Source organism: Bubalus kerabau, chromosome 7 (assembly GCF_029407905.1).
Source record: "Bubalus kerabau isolate K-KA32 ecotype Philippines breed swamp buffalo chromosome 7, PCC_UOA_SB_1v2, whole genome shotgun sequence".
In the NCBI taxonomy this organism is placed as follows: Eukaryota; Metazoa; Chordata; class Mammalia; order Artiodactyla; family Bovidae; genus Bubalus; species Bubalus kerabau.
In genome coordinates, this window is record NC_073630.1 from 84148360 (window position 1) to 84169927 (window position 21568).

Consider the following 21568-nt stretch of genomic DNA (forward strand, 5'->3'; position numbering starts at 1 on the left):
CCGCAAATCAATCAATGTAATACACCACATTAACAAATTGAAAAATAAAAACCATATGATTATCTCAATAGATGCAGAGAAAGCCTTTGACAAAATTCAACATCCATTTATGATAAAAACTCTCCAGAAAGCAGGAATAGAAGGAACATACCTCAACATAATCAAAGCTATATATGACAAACCCACAGCAAACATTATCCTCAATGGTGAAAAATTGAAAGCATTTCCTCTAAAGTCAGGAACAAGACAAGGGTGCCCACTTTCACCATTACTATTCAACATAGTTTTGGAAGTTTTGGCCACAGCAATCAGAACAGAAAAAGAAATAAAAGGAATCCAAATTGGAAAAGAAGAAGTAAAACTCTCACTGTTTGCAGATGACATGATCCTCTACATAGAAAACCCTAAAGACTCCACCAGAAAATTACTAGAAATAATCAATGACTATAGTAAAGTTGCAGGATATAAAATCAACACACAGAAATCCCTTGCATTCCTATACACTAATAATGAGAAAACAGAAAGAGAAATTAAGGAAACAATTCCATTCACCATTGCAACGGAAAGAATAAAATACTTAGGAATATATCTACCTAAAGAAACTAAAGACCTATATATAGAAAACTATAAAACACTGGTGAAAGAAATCAAAGAGGACACTAACAGATGGAGAAATATGCCATGTTCATGGATTGGAAGAATCAATATAGTGAAAATGAGTATACTACCCAAAGCAATCTATAGATTCAATGCAATCCCTATCAAGCTACCAACAGTATTCTTCACAGAGCTAGAACAAATAATTTCACAATTTGTATGGAAAAACAAAAAACCTCGAATAGCCAAAGCGATCTTGAGAAAGAAGAATGGAATTGGAGGAATCAACCTACCTGATTTCAGGCTCTACTACAAAGCCGCAGTTATCAAGACAGTATGGTACTGGCACAAAGACAGAAATATAGATCAATGGAACAAAATAGAAAGCCCAGAGATTAATCCACGCACATATGGACACCTTATCTTTGACAAAGGAGGCAAGAATATACAATGGATTAAAGACAATCTCTTTAACAAGTGGTGCTGGGAAAACTGGTCAACCACTTGTAGAAGAATGAAACTAGAACACTTTCTAACACCATACACAAAAATAAACTCAAAATGGACTAAAGATCTAAATGTAAGACCAGAAACTATAAAACTCCTAGAGGAGAACTTAGGCAAAACACTCTCTGACACACACCACAGCAGGATCCTCTATGACCCACCTCCCAGAATATTGGAAATAAAAGCAAAAATAAACAAATGGGACCTAATTAACCTTAAAAGCTTCTGCACATCAAAGGAAACTATTAGCAAGGTGAAAAGGCAGCCTTCAGAATGGGAGAAGAAAATAGCAAATGAAGCAACTGACAAACAACTAATCTCGAGAATATACAAGCAACTCCTACAGCTCAACTCCAGAAAAATAAATGACCCAATCAAAAAATGGGCCAAAGAACCAAATAGACATTTCTCCAAAGAAGACATACAGATGGCTAACAAACACATGAAAAGATGCTCAACATCACTCATTATCAGAGAAATGCAAATCAAAACCACTATGAGGTACCATTTCACACCAGTCAGAATGGCTGCAATCCAAAAGTCTACAAGTAATAAATGCTGGAGAGGGTGTGGAGAAAAGGGAACCCTCTTACACTGTTGGTGGGAATGCAAACTAGTACAGCCACTATGGAGAACAGTGTGGAGATTCCTTAAAATACTAGAAATAGACCTGCCTTATGATCCAGCAATCCCACTGCTGGGCATACACACTGAGGAAACCAGAAGGGAAAGAGACACATGTACCCCAATGTTCATCGCAGCACTGTTTATAATAGCCAGGACATGGAAGCAACCTAGATGTCCATCAGCAGATGAATGGATGGGAAAGCTGTGGTACATATACACAATAGAGTATTATTCAGCCATTAAAAAGAATACATTTGAATCAGTTCTAATGAGGTGGATGAAACTGGAGCCTATTATACAGAGTGAAGTAAGCCAGAAAGAAAAACACCAATACAGTATACTAACGCATATATATGGATTTTAGAAAGATGGTAACAATAACCCTGTGTACGAGACAGCAAAAGAGACACTGATGTATAGAACAGTCTTATGGACTCTGTGAGAGAGGGAGAGAGTGGGAAGATTTGGTTGAATGGCATTGAAACATGTAAAATATCATGTATGAAACGAGTTGCCAGTCCAGGTTCGATGCATGATACTGGATGCTTGGGGCTGGTGCACTGGGACGACCCAGAGGGATGGAATGGGGAGGGAGGAGGGAGGAGGGTTCAGGATGGGGAACACATGTATACCTGTGGCGGATTCATTTTGATATTTGGCAAAACTAATACAGTTATGTAAAGTTTAAAAATAAAATAAAAATTAAAAAAAAATATTTCCCAGAAATACATTTTGTAAACACAGGCTTTATCTATTTTGTTTGAACTGTTAGAATATGAAAAAAACAAAAATTGCTTCACTGTGAACTTTCTGATAATTACTACAGCATGCACATTTTCAGATTTTGTTGACTTTAGCTAAGACACTCCATCATTTTGCTGCCTGGTCTTGTGTATTGTTTGACAAAGCAGACTGCAGTAACCTTAAACTTACCTGTCAGCCATTCGGATGTCCTCAGTAACAACCTTCAAAGTCACAAGTAAGTTTTAAGTTTCTGATGTGACTTCCCTATAGCTCCTCTGATCACAGTCTCACCTACCTGCTAAGCCCTCCTTCTAGGTGCTCCTTAGATAAGTTCCCCACAGGTTTTACCAAAGCCCCACTATTTTGGTTTGAATTGACCAATCTGGCTTTAGTGCAGAAACCCCAAATTACTCCATTCATGGACCATAATGAAGGCATGTGCCCAGGTCCTGTCTCTCTTTCATTGTACTCTGCAGTGTAGTCCCTTGAGGCCTGCTGGATCCTTCTTCAAGGGGCTGTGAATACTAAACTCTATTTCAGTTTCCCTCCTGGTCTGTTGAAACTCAACTTACCATCTGGCACCATGTGCTCCACACAACTAGTGTTAATTTGACAAATTAATAACATATTTACTTCTAGAGAGATTGCCTTGATTCATTACAAATCCAAATAATAAAATCCCAGTGAAACAGCATTAAACTGAAATGAAATGGTAATAATATATTCCTTTCACTTGTAATATCACATTCTACTCTATTGAAACTGGATGCATAGATTTGTTCAACCTGTGTAGGCTGTACTACATTTGATAGAAACCACTGTATGTTCACTGCATAATTATTGTATTTTGTTATATGAATGGTATTCAGTAAATATTAAATTAGAAATATATGTGTGTGTGTGTATATATATATATGTATATATATAGCTTAAAGGTTCAAGTGTAACCTAAAGATGGGCCCAATGATTTATATTTATTTGAACTGTTTTATACTTATACCTCAAACTTGGGGAATACACATATATACATACTTTTCTTTCAATATAAACCTGTTGTTAAGCCTTCCTTTATTTTATGGGTTTTAGTATATTTAACTGATTTGAGATTTCTCATAGTACTAAATTTGTAAATTTCTAAATTTTTTTAGCTGTGTCCTACTTTATTCAAGGCACTGAGCCATAGCCATTACCTTCTGGAAATTCCTCATGGAAGGTGATATATGTTCAGGTGCCTCCAATCAGATAACTTGTATCAGTTAAGTATAAGGGAAAAGAAACAAGGCCATTGCCCAATGTCACAAACCAGTTACATGTGGCTGAGTATCCTCAAATCCTAAGCAGATCCCCTGATGTCAATTTATCTCCCATGTTTGTCCTTAGGTTGAGAAAATATTTACTTCTCAGTTTTACTGCACTCTCTGTTTTCAGTATTTCTACTATTCAGTCTATCTTTCACAAGGTTGCCAGATTTGATTTTCCATTTGGCAGATCTGAAAACAGTATCCCTCTGGTTTGAAAGAGAATAAGAAGTCCAGATGCCTTGCAAGGCATGTAGGCCTCCACCCACACCATCTGCTCTGCTGCTGCTGCTGTCGCCTCAGTCGTGTCTGACTCTGTGTGATCCCATAGACGGCAGCCCACCAGGTTCTGCCATCCCTGGGATTCTCCAGGCAAGAACACTGGTGTGGGTTGCCATTTCCTTCTCCAATGCGTGGAAGTGAAAAGTGAAAGTGAAGTCACTCAGTCGTGCCTGACTCTTCGTGACCCCATGGACTGCAGCCCACCAGGCTCCTCCGTCCATAGGATTTTCCAGGCAAGAGTACTGGAGTAGAGTGCCATTGTCTTCTCCGACACCATCTACTGTTTGTTTTCTCAACTCACTCCTTTTTGCAGCATCACACCATGAACTTAATTACATAGGGCCAGAAATCTTGCTTATTACTTTTCTGTCTCTTTGCCTTTGTTATGCTAAGTATTCTTCTGAGAGGATGTTATTTCTACCCTACATACGTGAATGTATTATACTATACATATTTAAAAAAAATATTTTTGAGTCCCTCCTTCCAATGAATTCAGTTTTCTTATCCTCACCCACTAAACATCCCTCTGATGAGAAGTATTCTTTTCTCAGCTTTCTTAGTATAATTTGGGCTAAACTCTCCTATGCTTTTAGTCATATTATAATTTGTTTTAAAATGTCTAGTCTCTCTCATTCATATCAGAGTAAAGAAATGTGTCTAATTTTCAACCCCAAGTAACTAACCTAAAATACAGTAGCCACTCATAAAGTAACTTTGTCTAATTTAAATAACAAAGTAGCTATAACCCTCTCACCTTTACACATCTTGCTAAAATATAGTCACCATTTCACAGCTATGTTCTGTAAAGAAAATGTTGTATGTCTATTAAACATATGATTCCAACTATTAACTTTCTTCATTCAGTCTTGAATTAATAGGAAATAGGTTCTGCTTTGGGAGAAGGCAATGGCACCCCACTCCAGTACGCTTGCCTGGAAAATCCCATGGATGGAGGAGCCTGGTGGGCTGCAGTCCATAGGGTCGCTAAGAGTCGGACACTACTGAGCGACTTTACTTTCACTTTTCACTTTCATGCACTGGAGAAGGAAATGGCAACCCACTCCAGTGTTCTTGCCTGGAGAATCCCAGGGACGGGGGAGCCTGGTGGGCTGCCGTCTAGGGGGTCGCACAGAGTCGGATACGACTGAAGCTACTTAGCAGCAGCAGCAGCAGCAGCAGGTTCTGTTTTAATTGCACAATATAATCCTCCAAATTTTCTTCCTTAAATGGTTAACATTTCATTTTTCATCTGATCTTTAAATTTCCAAGAGAAACGCAATTCATTTACTTGTATTTGTCTAAAATTTTGTCATTTTAGCCATAAGTGTTGTTCTATATTTACAACATAAACCTTTGAGAGTTATTATTTTACTTTGCCTTTCAAGAAACTGTGATCTTTGGAAAGAAATCCAGGAAGAACCTAAATATGGCATGCTCTTATATTGCATCCAAGATACATATATTGTAAAATAGCATTTAGGTGATTTGATCTGCTTGAATGATGGCAGTGTTGAAATGGTCACTTTCATGTCATCTTGTTTAGTGCTTCCCAAACTATGTGGGATAAAGTATCACTTCTGAAAAATTTCGACTTTGCTGTAGACTAATTCATTTGTAAAATAAAATGAAACTAAGTTGCTATAAAATTAAATACTGATATACCAGATACAATCGTTATTTCAAGAAGATTATGTGATTGAGCAAGCACAAAATCAATTTTTCAAATTGTTAAGATAGGTACAAATGCTCAGTCCCAACTACTAGCCTATATAACGTACATAATGGAGATTTCAACTAATTATTACTGGGACAAAGAACACATCTGCTTATAGGATATAATACTGGCACATGAAATGGTTGTTGTCTCAGTTGGACCATGAAGAATGAATGTGAATTAGACATAAGATTGTGACAGTACACTTCAGGAACATGAATCAAATTTGATCAAAAGTGAAACAATGCAAATTACAAGACTCTTTTGGGATAGCTGAGTAGTATAGAATATTGAAACATGGAGTAATAAAGAAAAGGTAGAAGATAATCCCAAGTATGTGAATTGAACTAAATAAGAGTATAAAGTTGAATAATAGAGTTAGGACAAGTACATTTTTCAAGAGCCTCTCCCCCCGACCCCAACCTACAAAGGAAGGGCCTTTCAGGAAACTCAAATTTTTATTCTGCATTTCTTGGCAGCCCCATTCCAGACTAGATTCCCCCCAAATTATTGTATCTAAAGTGGTCTCATTAAATTCAGCAATTAATGCTGCAACCTTTAATATATGGGACACTCACAGCATTCCTCTGTTTTACTTAGCTGCATTTGACTCTACTGATCTCTAATCAATTTTTTTCTCAAATCAATTTTTTTCTTAGTCTTCTGTTATATAACATTTGACATATTTCTTCTAATACTCTGGAGCCTTCTCTTCATTTATATCTTTATTTAAAATCTTCTTCATCTCTTTATTTAAAATCTTTACATTTTGGAATTTCTTAGTTTTCTACAGTTGAATCTTTTCCCTTCCAATCAATCACATTATTCTTTCTTAATTTTATCTTCTCTACTCAAAAGGCTTCAAAGACTACCTATATGATTCTAATCCTCAAGTTAATATATTTCATCTGGACCACTGTCCTGAGTTCTACATCTTCAAATGCAACTGCTTACTGGTTATCTCCCAAAGATCTCCAATTTAAAATGTACAAACTTGAGTGTTTGCTTCCTCCCTTACTCTCAACTAGTCTGAAAAATAATAAGAAAGCAAACTAATAGCAAACATAAAAATCCACAATAAACATTCTATCAGTTCAGTCACTCAGATGTGTTCTACACTTTGTGACCCCATTGACTGCAGCCCACCAGGCTTCCCTGTCCATCACCAACTCCCAGAGCATGCTTAAACTCATGTCCATCCAGTCAGTGATGCAACCCAATCATCTCATCCTCTGTCATCCTCTTCTCCTACTGCCTTCAGTCTTTCCGAACATCAGGGTCTCTTCCAATGAGTCAGTTTTTCACATTAGGTAGCCAAAGTATTGGAGCTTCAGCTGATGAGTCATTATAATGCAAACTGAAGACCCCCAGGAAGTACAAACTGATGAGTCCTTCCAGTGAAAACCCAGGAATGATTTCCATTAGATTTGACTGGTGGGACTTTCAAGAGTCTTCTCCAACACCACAGTTCAAAAGCATCAATTCTTCAGTGTTCGGCTTTTTTATAGTCCAACTCTCACATCCATACATGATTACTGGAAAAATTTTAACTTGAACTAGATGGACCTTTGTAGGCAAAGTAATGTCTCTGTTTTTTAATATGCTGTGTAGGTTCATCAGAGCTTTTCTTCCAAGGAGCAAGTGTCTTTTAATTTCACAGCTGCAGTCACCATCTGCAGTGATTTTGGAGTCCAAGAAAATAAAGTCTGTCACTGTGTCCATTGTTTCCCATCTATTTGCCATGAATGATGGGACTTGATGCCACGATCTTTGTTTTTTTTTTTGAAAGTTGAGTTTTAAGCCAGCTTTTTCACTCTCCCCTTTCACTTCATCAAAAGACTCTTTAGTTTCTCTTTGATTTCTACCATAAGGGTGGTGTCATCTGAATATCTGAGCTTATTGATATTTCTCCCACAATCTGTGTTCCAGCTGTGCTTCATCCAGTCCACCATTTCTCATGAAGTACTCTGCATATAAGTTAAATAAACAGGGTAACAATATACATTCTTGATGTACTCCTTTCCCTATTTGGAACCAGTCTGTAGTCCCATGTCCAATTCTAACTGTTGCTTCTTGACCTGCATAGAGATTTTTCAGTAGGCAGATAAAGTGGTCTGGTATTCCCATGTCTTGAAGAATTTTAAACAGTTTATTGTGATGTACACAGTCATAGGCTTTGGTATCATCAATAAAGCAGAAGTAGATGTTTTTCTGGGGAGGAGGCACTGGCTACCCACTCCAGTACTCTTGCCTGGAAACTCCCATGGATGGAGGAGCCTGGTGGGCTGCAGTCCATGGGGTCACTAAGAGTCGGACACGACTGAGCGACTTCACTTTCACTTTTCACTTTCATGCATTGGAGGAGGAAATGGCAACCCACTCCAGTGTTCTTGCCTGGAGAATCCCAGGGACGGGGGAGCCTGGTGGGCTGCCGTCTATGGGGTTGCACAGAGTCGGACACGACTGACGTGACTTTGCAGCAGATGTTTTTCTGGAACTTTCTTGCTATTTCAATGATGTTGGCAATTTGATCTCTGGTTCCTCTGCCTGTTGTAAATCTAGCTTGAACATCTGCAAGTTCTTTGTTCAAGTACTGTTGAAGCCTGGCTTGGAGAGTTTTGAGCATTACTTTGCTAGTGTGTGAGATGAGTGCTATTGTGAGGTAGTTTGAATATTCTTTGACATTGCCCTTCGTTGGGATTGGAGTAAAAACTGACCTTTTCCAGTCCTGTGGCCACTGCTGCATTTTCCAAATTTGCTGGCATATTGAGTGCAGCAGTTTCACAGCATCATCTTTTAGCATTTGAAATAGCCCAACTGGAATTCCATCACCTCCAGCTGCATTCTTCCTAGTGATGTTTCCTAATGCCCACGTGACTTCACATTCAAGAATGTCTGGCTCTACGTGAGTGATCACACTATTGTGATTATCTGGGTCATGACAATCTTTTTTGTATACTTCTTTTATGTATCCTTGCCACCCCTTCTTAATATCTTCTGCATCTGCTAGGTCCATACAGTTTCTGTCCTTTACTGTGCCCATCTTTGCATGAAATATTCCCTTGGTATCTGTAATTTTCTTGAAGAGATTTCTAGTCTTTCCCATTCTATTGTTTCCCTCTATTTCTTTGCATTGATTACTGAGGAAGGTTTTCTTATCTCTCCTTGCTATTCTTTGGAACTCTGCATTCAAATGGGTATATATTTCCTTTTCTCCGTGCCTTTAACATCTCTTCTTTTCTCAGCTATTTCCAAGGCCTCCTCAGACAACTACTTTGCCTTTTTGCATTTCTTTTTCTTGGGGATGGTCTTGATCACTGCCTCCTGTACAATGTCATGGACCTCCATCCAAAGTTCTTCCGGCACTCCATCAGAGCTAAACCCTTGAATCTATTTGTTTCTTTCACTGTTTTATCATAAGGGATTTTCATCTTCAGGATCTTCAGTTGCTCAAACATCATTTTAGCATCATATCTACACCCTTCCTGTCCCTCATTTTTGACAACCAAACAACATGTACTGTTGTTTCTACCTCCTAAGTGTCTATCTTATCCTCCTACTTCTCTTCATCTTATTCACTATCTGGGCCACACATAAGCACCATTTCTCCAGGAAGATTTTTCCTGTCCAACAGACCAAGTAATCTTCCTATGTTTACCACCCCAAATTACCTTATTTTTCCTCTCACATTGTATATATTTTTGCATGTAAAATTACTTTTACAGTGTTCATCTTCCATAGGAGAGAATTAAATCAATGAAATTAGGAATTGTATCTGTTTGTGTTAATGCATTATTTCGAAAAGGTAATAGAGCACTGGACAATATATCAATAAATATCTTTTGAATCGATAGATACTTGATTGTGATACTATAAAATGTCAAAATATAGAGTAAGAGAATGATTGAATCGGGTAAATTTCAACCATTTTATTTCTAGAGGCATCCTCTAAAACCTAATCATCTATGTTTACTTTCTAAATAGAGTATCATGACCTCATGTATTAGGAGATAAAAATGACATCTTAGCCTTACTGTAAACAGTGATAAAAATGGAAAATTGAAATGTGTAGACATAAATTAGTTAAATATTTACAACAGTGTATATTAGTTTTATAAATGTCATTCATTAATAGTTTTCTAGAATACATTATTTCTTTTTCTCTACTATTAAAGTGACAGGAATTGCTTGTACATCTATTGGCATCTCTCATGGTATAACATAGTATAAGTAAGTATGCATATTATTTGGAATATGCGGGTGGGATACAGACTTCTAGGAATTGATTCTGCATAGATGGGGCCCTGTGACTATGCTTTCTAATTCTAATGCTTCCTAATCAGTCGTGTCCGACTCTTTGCAGTCCCATGGACTATACAGTCCATGGAATTCTCCAGGCCAGAATACTGGAGTGGGTAGCCTTTCCCTTTCCCAGGGGATCTTCCCAACCCAGGGATCGAACCCAGGTCTCCCACATTGTAGGTGAATTCCTTATCAGCTGGGCCACAATGGAAGCCCAAGAATACTGGAGTGGGCAGCCTATCCCTTCTCCAGCAAATCTTCCTGCCCCAGGAATCCAACTGGGGTCTCCTGCATTGCAGGCAGATTCTTTACCAACTGAGCTTATCAGGGAAGTCCTTACTAATCATTTCAGAAAGGAATAATAATAACTATCATTGAAATGCCTAAATTTTTACAGTCATAATAAAAAATTATCAATTTAGATATTTTCCCACTTCAGTGGAATAATATTTTAAAATGTATCACCACTATCTAAAATAATGTTCATTTGCATACAAATAACTGTGTGACAAACATGGTACAACATTTTTCATAGAAGTATAAAATCCACAGATACTCCTGGAAGATAGATGTTTACCTTACTAGTTTGATATTTATCCTACTTGGAAAACCAAGAATCAGAATAGTTAAGTAATATGTTAAGGTGATAAGACAATGATTTGCAAAGCTCAAATGCAGATACAAACATTTCTGATTTCAGGGCATAAATCATTGCACTAAATTATCTCTTTAATCACATTATATATTTGGACTACATGTCATGAACAAACATACAGAATAGGTATACCTTTTCTGAGATAAATATAAGACAGGGCAGAAAATATTAAACAATGATTATTTTGAAATCAGAATTGCATGCTGCATTATGGAATTCTCAATCATATATAAAAGAAGAGTGGGCACTGAGGATCTCGTGGGTTCATACAAAATGATTATACCAATTACCTTTTTTGGGAGGAACCATTCATTTCAATTTCTTAATTTTAAAAAATAAGAACTTTTAAAGCACATTTTATCTTTATTATTAGAGAAAATTTTAAATATTTTTAATTTCTAGGTTTGAATACTAATTTTATTTTATGTATATATATCTATATCTATCTATATATATATCTTTACTGCCTGAGCCACCAGGGAAGCCCATAAATATATTTTAATATGCTTAAGAGTCTTTCTTTATGTTAAGTGGAAAGGCAAGTAGACATCCTTGTAAAATAGGACCAATGGCCTGAAACACATTTTACTGGAAGTCAGATGCCTCAATCATGAAATTAAATAGAAAATGAGGATTTTGGCTAGTAAAGGTCAATAATTTTCCACATAATAGTGTATGGTAGTTAAGAACAAGCCACAGAATGTATATTGGCCAGATTCAAAGTTTGGTTCTAAAACACACTAAGTTCTTCTTTTCAACTCCCTTGCCAATTTTTCTTCATCTATACAGGGGAAGAAGATTAATAATATCTAGATACTTTTCTAGAAAAAGATAATAAGGGACATATATATTGGACTATATCCAAGGAAAAAGAGAAAAAAAAAAGCAGGCCAAATTTATATTAAAATATGGTGTATTTTAGTTCAAAAGTCATAAACTTTCAATTATATGATGCCACATCATAAGAAATAGAATAGAGGGGATAAAGTGGAGAGGAGAAAAAAAGAGAGTAGGGATGTGAAGAAGACAGTGAAAAAATAGAGGAGAAAAGAGGAATAGAAAACAAGAGAAGGAGAAAGAAGAGTTGGAATGGAAGAACAGGAAGATATTTGTATTTGCATATGCATGAAATTCTGAAAACTGCCATTAGACCATTTTAAGGCAAGTGCCATTCTCATTTTACAGATTAGAAAATTAAGGCACACATATGCTAAACTACATGTCCAAGATAAAATATTTAAAGTGGCAAAGTCAGACATTAAGAATTCTCAAATTTTCTAACTTAAGTATTAGTATTTTCTAGGTTTGAATACTAACTAATGCTATTTTATGTATATATATATATATATATATATATATATATATATATATATATATATCTTTACTGCCTGATCCACCAGGGAAGCCCATAAATATAGGCTTCAATTTTTGTGAAATATTACTAGCCTATTATTTTCTCCACAGTTTTCTAGTAAACACTGGTATTTTTGCCTTTAAAAGAATTGGAGAATTACTGAGTATTCTATTCATAAGAAGTCTTTAAAAAGTTTTTGACAATTTTTTCATGGAGTATACAAAATAAGAGATAGAGGTCTCTTGAGGTCAAGTTCCTTGGAGAAAAGATTAAAGAAAAAAGAATGTGATGATATTGGAAATGTTAACGAGCTTAGCTTTTCAGAGTTCTTTCCATGCTCTTGAATCATTCACTTGTCACCAGATAAGCTTCTGACATTTTAAAAAATAGAAGTGAGATGGGAATAGTTAGCAACTAGAAATTACTCATTGTTAATTTTAAAAAAATGTACTTTTCATATGTATTTTTAATGTTCCAAAAATACTTAAAATGATATTTAACAATATTTTTTAAATCTTCTCACTTTTATCTGTCTTTATTGTCATACTTGGCTTCCTAAGTGGTGCTAGTGGTAAACAGCCTACCTCCCAGTGAAGGAGATGTAAAAGACACATGTTCAATCCTTGGGTCGGAAAGATGCCCTGGAGGAGGGCATGGCAACCCACTCCAGTATTCTGGAAAATCCCTTGGATAAAGGAGTCTGTAGGGCTACAGTCCACAGGGTCACAAAGAGTTGGACACAATTGAAGTGACTTGTCGTGCACGTGTGCGCGCACACACACACACAGTCATATTGGGCTTTTCCGGTGGCTCAGTGGTAAAGAATCCGCCTGCCAGTTCAGAAAACGTAGGTTCGATCCCTGAGTCAGGAAGATACCCTGGAGAAGAAAATGGCAACCCAATCCAGTATTTTCGTCTGGAAAATTTCATGGACAGAGGATCCTGATGGGCTATAGCATGTGGGGTTGCATGTGCTATTAAAAAAAAAAAAAAAAAAAGAGTCAGATAGGACTTAGCCACTAAAGGACAACAAGATACTCATATTATCTGCAGTTTAATTATTTATGGGAAATAACTATACCAATTAAATATTCCCATATACATTGCCTTTTTATGAAAGGCTTGTTAGCTTCTGTAATAAGAACATGACTATTTGTTAGTAAATTATACACAATACAAAGTTAAATTCTATATATTTTTTTTGGAGCAAGCCAAGAGTAATTTGGGCATTCAGTGAAATGATTTAATTAAATGTTTTTCTATAAATATATTAACATTTATTTGATTTGTAGTTAGATTTAAGTAAGTGTTAGTCACTCAGTCGTGCCCAACTCTTTACGACCCCATGGACTGCAGCTCACCAGGCTCCTCTCTCCATGAGATTTTCCAGGCAAGGATACTGGAGTGGGTTGCCATTTCCTTCTCCAGGGGATCTTCCCAACCCAGGGATCGAATCCAGGTCTCCTGCATTGCAGGCAGATTCTTTACCAACTGAGCTAAAAGAGAAGCCCAAATTAGATTTAGAAAATAGAAAAAAAAAAACAAAACAGTATTTTTAAATATCATACTCCTCCATCCCAAAACCACCACTTCTAAACATGAGTGCATTATCAAATCCACATATCTCTTGAACAGGCATTGAGTTATTCAATAAATTGAATAAAGTGCTTTCTTTGAACCAAGCACTGTTTTAAGTGTTAGAGACACAGGAGTGAAGAAAAAAAAAAAAAACAAAACACAAATCCTTGAATTTGTGAAGCTAGCATAATAGGGTTAGGCCAAATAATAAATAAAATGAAAAAAGGAAAATAAACAATATGTTAAATAGTAATAGGTTTTAGTAAAGAAGTAGAACAGGGAAGGGTAATGAAGAACAATGGCAGACTTTGCAGTTTTAAGTAGGTAGTCAGGAAAGGCCCCAAGGAAAAAGTGACAGGAAGTAAAGACCCAGAGGAACACATTGACTAGTTATGAGTGGGGAATGATGTTCTCTGACATGATTTAACAGTCTAGTTTTTGTTGCTACATAGAGAATATATTGAATGTGCTAAGGACAGAGCAGAGGAAAGATTTAGTAGTGCTGGTGGGAGAGGCGGTTAAAATTTGTCAGTCTGGATATATTTGAAAGTATCATGAAGCGGATGGATTGTATGTGGGCTGTGAGATGAATAGACCAGTCATGATGCCTCCAAGTGTTTGGCTTGAAGTATTTGAAGTGTGTAGTTGCTACTTGTTGATTTAGAAAACTCTGTGGAAAAATTTTCAGGGAAGACCAAATGCTCAGTTTTAGATACTTCAGTTTGAGATGCCTAGAAAAGATCCAAATAGCTGGATAGAGAGATGGATGAATACATAGCTATATAGATAGATACCTACATACATACATACATACATAGGAAGATAGACACAAAAATAATTGGATTTGCACTTCAGGGGAAAAGATAAGCTATGATTACATATTTATGAGTCATCAATAGACAGACGATATTTAAAGCTATAGCACTCCATAGGTAAATGATTAAACATGGAGAAAAGTCCTGATGACTGAGTTGGTGACAGTCCACATCTAATAAGTCAGTTAATAAAGAAGCAGCAAGAGAAAAGGAAGAAGTCAGCAACATTGTTTTTTTTTAAATGCATGTGTGTTTTCATGGAACTCAAGTATCAAACATATTTTATGGAGGATGATGTACTTAACAGTGGCAAACGTTATCCATATACCGAGTAAATAAAGCATGAGAATTGACCTTTGGATTTAGTGAGGTATTTATCACTGCCTCACTGGCGAACCTCAGCAAGTTCATGTTCTGAGAAGTGATGGAGGCAAATGCCTAAACGCAGTGGGTTTAAAATAGAATGAAAGAGAAAAATGTGGACAGACATCATGACCACGATAAAAGTAATGAGAAAAAAGAGATAGAAACTGGAGAGGATAATAGAAGGATTTGTTTCCTGGGGTGTTTGTGTTTGTGTATATGAATAAAAGAATGTGATTCAATATATTTTATTTAATCCAAAGAATTATTTTAATATTTTTGTCTTATGAATATCTTGAGCAAATATTTTTTGCTCATTCCTCAGTTAAAGTTGTATTGGCTAGATGCAACAAAATTTCTACTAGAGTTCAGCACATATTACTAAATACATACATCCTATGCATATTTGAAAATTCATATATAACATATTATAACAAATCTCAATAGGTAACTTTCAAGTGTTTCATCACTTATTTTTTCTTGGATTTGTAGGCATATTAAATTTCTCCCTCCAAATGATTATTAAGCTAAAAAAAATTGCTTTTCCCTATTATGTTCAAGACACTATGCTAAATGTGTTACATATCTTATTCTTACTCTTCACCATAGGCTTATAAAATAGATTTTATTAACCTATGTTCAAAATAAGAGTCCTGGTGGTCAGCACTTCAATGGTTTTCCTGAGTGTTTGATAGATATGACTGATGTAGTAGGTATTTGGTCACAGTATACTTGTTCCAAAATATATGACCTTTAACTTTTACTACTTTATAACTTTTATTACAGTTACTGAAAGACAGAGACCAAATTTAAGTAACACGATTTTCATATACTAGGTAGAGCCAAGTATAATGAGAGGCAATTAACATGACCTACTATTAATATAGCTGCTAATTTGTTTAATAAAAAACTGTGTGAGACAAAAACACTATTTTTCATGTTTACAATCATAAAGCAAAGCAGCAAAGTACTCCAGATTTTTTTCTATGTCTTGCCATCATTATGAGACAGTTTACCAAATTGCAAAACTAATACAAGACAAAACAAAACCCATTGTGCTGACAAGTCAATGATTTGGATGCAGCAAGTTACACATCAGATGGTGTTGATTGTGCAATAAAAGCCGTGAGGAATCCCAAATTAATCCTGTAGCTAGCCTAATGAATTTCCCTAAAGATTTGCCATTGGACATGCAATTACTGGGTCTCTTAGAGTTCAGATGTGAGATTCTGAAAACAAACCTTTATCTGAAAAGAATACTGGTTTTCTGTATGCTTAAATTTTGTGCAGTTTAATTAATACCTAAAAATGCAAGCCCTGTGTCTTAAAAATCTCAATAATAGGAAATTTAAATGTAGTAGGGAAATAATTAGGAGCTCAACATTTTCTCATTACTTTAAAATGAATTTCATGTCAAAGTTTAGACACATATCAGAAAAGACACAATAACATCTCATTTTAGAATCATGTTCTTTGGAAATCCTTGGCCAATATAATATCTATTCCATTTTTGTTTTATTCTACCTTAATTTTATTATATTTTCCTTGTAAGTTTTCAATTTTCAGTAGTGAGAACCTACAAACATCAACAACTTCTGGATAGTAGTTTTATTTTCAAAATTTATCCTACTACAGTATAATATAAAAAATCACACATTTTACTGAAATACTTAAATTGTAACATGCCTGAAGTTTGTAAGTTAAAAATATATTATACATAATGCATATTTATAATTTATACATGACTCTAGTGGTACTATAGAGAAATAATATGATTTAGAGTTCTGAAGTAAAGGTTTTCAATTTCATACATTCCACATATGACCTGCATGAACTTGTAAAAGTTCTCTCTTTCATTTCCACCTGTAAATAAAAGTATTTTCCAACTAATGGACTGGTCACAATGTTTAATCACTATAAGAAGGTATATATCATATTCTTGGCAGTTAAAAACAAGTAAATAGTTTCTTCTCTTTTCCTCTTATCTAGAAACATAGCTAGAGCATAGATAAATGGAATCAGTGATTGAATTTTCATTTTAGAAAAATAGCAAAATACTTATTCAACATGTCTTTAGAGCAAAATAAATAAATGTTTTATTAAAATGTCAGTCTTTCCCATAATAAACTGAAGTACTCATTTTTTTTCAAACTTTAGAAAAACTGAAAATGATTGGAAGATTGTACATACACATCTATCTACAACGCATATATATATTTGTGTGTTATTTTTCTAACCTGGTAAGTATATATCTTATCTTTCCTTAGTGAAACATCAGTCATATGAGTGTAGAAGAATGATATATTAAGCAAGACATTCTTCTTAGGAACTCAGACTCTGTAGTTTTAAACAGTAATTTAAGTTCCTAAACACTGTAACACTGTAGACAATTAAATCAATTCTAAACAATTTTCAAATGGCTAGATTTTATCCCATATGTTACATATTATTTTAATAAATTTAGTGCCTTTTGCCTGCTGTTTTATACAAACACTATTAAAACTATGGAAATTTGAATATGCAAGGAAGTGCTTGAAGAGAAAAACCTAGGCAAATGTCATGTAGGCTGAGAAGGCGAGCACTGAAAATTTACCTCCTGACAATGGCCCCAATGTTAGGAAGAAAACCGGAACCTAAAAATTATTAGCTACCCTTTAAATTGAATATGAAAGAAGCAATGGGTATCTTTTATAGAAACAAAGTATGCAAAACATACTTTAAAGTACATGCTAAAGTATCCATCCTAGCTATCATAAAATTGGTATGAAAACCCAAAAATATATTTTGGTATAGTCTTTTACAGCATCAATCAACTGATCAATGATCTTTGAAGCAGAAAAGAGAAATTCAAATAAATAAAACTCACCTTGTCCACAATACATATCTGCTTTTTGGTTTGAGCATCAAGTATTTCAATCTCAAAGTGAGTAGTTTTTGAATGTTTAACTGCTGACGTTGATTTTAGAGGGCCTGCTGAGATTATAAATTGCGACAAAAAATGAAAATTTCTTAAGTCATCCTTCAGTATGGACCGTGTAGCTCTTGAAGAAATCAACTCTCTCCTGCGTTCTGAAGCAAGAGACTTGTGCCTTTTGAACATTCTGCAAACTACCAGGAGAAGCTGCCTTGTCAACAGGAGACACATGCAAGTGTGCTCCCTTTGAACACGTTAAATACTGCTGGTGAAACCTGGAAAGGTCAAGTGGCATGCCATTCCAAGAGTTCAGTTTTATTTAGCAGCCTTGAAAACAATGACTGATCTCTTTCTATATATAACACACTATTGTGAATTGCTGCAGTGTAGATTACTAGCGTTAAAATTATTTCTTGCTTTCTCCTTTTATCTCAGGTTCTTAATATGGCCAGTAGTATTGAAATTCCAAAGCAAGAAAGAAATAGACAAGATTTTTTATTATCTCTGGATTCTGGATGCACTAATCTTCAAATACATGTATTATTCTTGCATTTATATGTAGATGTACTAAAAAATATCATACTGCTATCTTATATCTTATACTGCTGTTACTAATGTACTAATACTTAGTACATTATTATATAAACACGTTTTTTGGCAAATAATTCCTAGAATAAAGATTTGTGCCATATTTTGAATACTCACGTATACATCTGATAGAAAATGGATAAATTCTTCATTCCATGTGGAGAACAGAAAAACAACAAGTCATCTGTGTGATTGGGATATATAGAGAGGAACTTTATAATTTAAGGAAAAGGAAGAAAACCTTATTTTAACACTTCTACAGACATTATATCACAGGGAAATCATTAAATGTATATGCAAAATCAGTACTAAACATCACAAGTATCATAAAACTAGGTTATGGCAAATTCAAATAAGCTCAGAATGAACAATGAAAAGTAAAAAACAACCTAGAAAGAGGGGTTTGTTAAAGACTCCAAGTACTCTGAGACCTGTAAAGTGGGTGAAGAAATAACAAAAATCCAAATTATAGTGTTACTGATTCAAAGGAATTTTACAAAATGTTACAGGAAAATATTCTAGGATATTATTTTCAATTAAAACATGAAAAAAAAACAGTTACAATAGTAGAGGGGAAATCTATATATCTATATTAGGGAACCAATCTTTAATTTTGTAAATAAAATAATGCAATTAAAACATTTTGGCCTATGCATTGTGTGCCAGAGATTCACGTACACATTGTTCAGTAATCGTTTCTCATACTCTAGACCACAATTCCACTCAATATTTATTATTAAACACTAGAAGTCAGGGATTTTTTTCATATATGTTTGCACACACACACACACACACACACACACACTGTCAGTTTTATCACCGTAGTTGTTCAGCACTTTAAACTTGGGATTATCCTTAACATTTCCCTTTCTCCCACATCTCAGATCTAATCCATCAAAAATCCAGAACACAATATTGTAAAGTAATTAACCTCCAGTTAAAATAAATAAATTTATATTTTAAAAAATCATAAAAAAAAATCATCCAGAACACAGTCTTACCACCATCCCACAGCTAATTTCAGAGTATCATTTCACCTGTATTGCTTTTCCAAACTGGTCTTCCTGCGTGAACACTGGTCAGTCTATAGTCTTTAATGCAGCTGCTAAAATGATCGGTCTTTATATTAAAACAAGCAATGTGATTAACTTCTCAACATACTCCTTGAGGATTCATATTTTATTCGTATATAATTAAAAAGCCAACGTTTTCTGAAGAGGTCTACAATACTCTCCGTCATCAGCATTTTGTCATATCTCTGATGCCTTTCCCTAAGCTACCCACAGTGCTCAGAGGAGTGTCTAGCACACAGTAGGTGCCCCGTACACATGTATTAAAGAATCAACTAATAAATAATTGATCAATAAGTGTATATTGAAGGTGTAGTCAGAAGGATGTAAATTAATTACATGGTGAGGTGAACTATTAGTGCATTATACAAAAGTAATATAACTCTGCAACTATATAATATAATCTTCAGAGATAGCTTCTATTAAAAACAAAAAAAGGAATAGTCAAAGGACACAGGTGCCAAACTGAAAGAGCTCCCATTGCCAACACTGAAATAATTCAAAAACATAAATACTGATGATAATATATTCTGACTCAAAGAACTTTGTAAATATCTATGAGTCCATACTGCTATAAATAAGTGACGGAATAAGTGATAAATAAATAAATGAGGACAAGAGATGAAATTTTCCTACATAAGAATTCCAAATTGTATATGCAGCTTATCTCCGCATGAGTGTAAGTTTCACTTAAGTAACACAATGAATGGAAGCAGAAAATAGAAGCTTTACAGTGAGTAAAGAAACTGGCAGGGAGACATATTTTAACCTGGAGATCAAGTCTAATATCACCATGAAGAGTCATGTTGATATTACATACTGACAGATATCATGAGATGAGGGCACATCAGCTCTGTGGTATTCTTTCCAAAGTTCATTACATAAGTTTAACCCTGAGAAAACAGCAAACAAACACAAATTGAGGGACATTCTACAAAAATACCTAATAGTCTCAAACTGTTAAAAATATGAAAAACAAGGAAACAATTGAGATAAAGTTACAGATCAAGAGATACTATATAAAGACACAAATAGAAAATGTAATGTAGTATATTGATTGTTTTCTAAGAGAAAATAAATGAGAATAGCATCTGAAATTTAACTAATTGTGTAGTACCAATATCAATATCTGAGTTTTGGTAAATACCATTATGAAAGATGTTGAAATTAGGGGAACTAGGTAAAAAAATACACACAAAACAATTATTCTCAATGTTTTCCTAAAGTTATTCTAAAATAAAAAGTATCAACTAAAACATACCCACACATGCAAAAAAAAAAAAAGTTGAAGAAAGAAAAAAATGGGTGTAAATGGCATTATTTATACGGGAGTAAATTGCAGATTTTTGTCTATGCCAGTCACCTATATTAAAAGTTTTGAAAGAAAAAAAATCATTTTGTATATTAGGCTATTATTTCACTAGTATTTTGAAGTAGCTTTAAAAATAAAATATTTTCTATTTGCTAAGGTTTTTTTTTAAATTATTGCTAAATAGAGCATAATGAAATTAACATCATTAATTACTACTGGTTTAATACTAGACCTGGGATACCACTTTAAAATAGATAACAGTTTGAAAATCTTTTTAGTGGAAAACTATTATAAAATGATGCATGTAAAACAGAAATCTTTATTCCAATTGAACATACTTATAGTAAAATGTGAAGGGAGGCCTTATTGTATCATTGTTCTTTACCCTCATATTTTTCTTTTTGACAGAAGGCATATCATTTAAATTTATTTTCCATTTGAAGTGCTACTTCTTAAGAGATCACTTTAAATAATAGAGCTATTTTATAGAGCAGTTTTAGTTCACACAAAATTGAGTAAACAATTCCATTCCCTCCTGATATACTATATACCTTATTATTAATATCTTGCATTAGTGTGAAATTTTGTTACAATTAATGAACCAATATTGATAAATATTTATGAATTAAAGACAATATTTTATTTTAGGGATTAGACTTTGTGTTTTATAGTTCTGTGAGTTTTGACAAACAAATAAATTCATGCATCCACCATAATAACATCATACAAAATACTTTCACTGACCTGAGAATGTCCTATGCTTTACATATCCATTCCACTCTTTACTCCTCCTAAATTCCTGGCAACCACTAATCTGTTTTACTGCCTTCACAGTTTTATCTTTTCCA

The 21568-nt window shown here is 34.6% G+C and overlaps 1 protein-coding gene across 2 annotated transcripts in view; it reads right to left on the minus strand.

Annotated features, from left to right (window-relative positions):
• Positions 1–17971, minus strand: part of TECRL (trans-2,3-enoyl-CoA reductase like) — a 145723-nt gene extending 127752 nt beyond the window's left edge. For both annotated transcript variants that reach the window (XM_055588686.1, XM_055588687.1), the window contains exon 1: positions 17703–17971. In XM_055588686.1, the coding sequence (XP_055444661.1) occupies positions 17703–17936 (234 nt within the window). In that variant the 5' untranslated portion in view covers positions 17937–17971. The remainder of the gene's footprint in view (positions 1–17702) is intronic.
• Positions 17972–21568: the final 3597 nt, after the last annotated feature.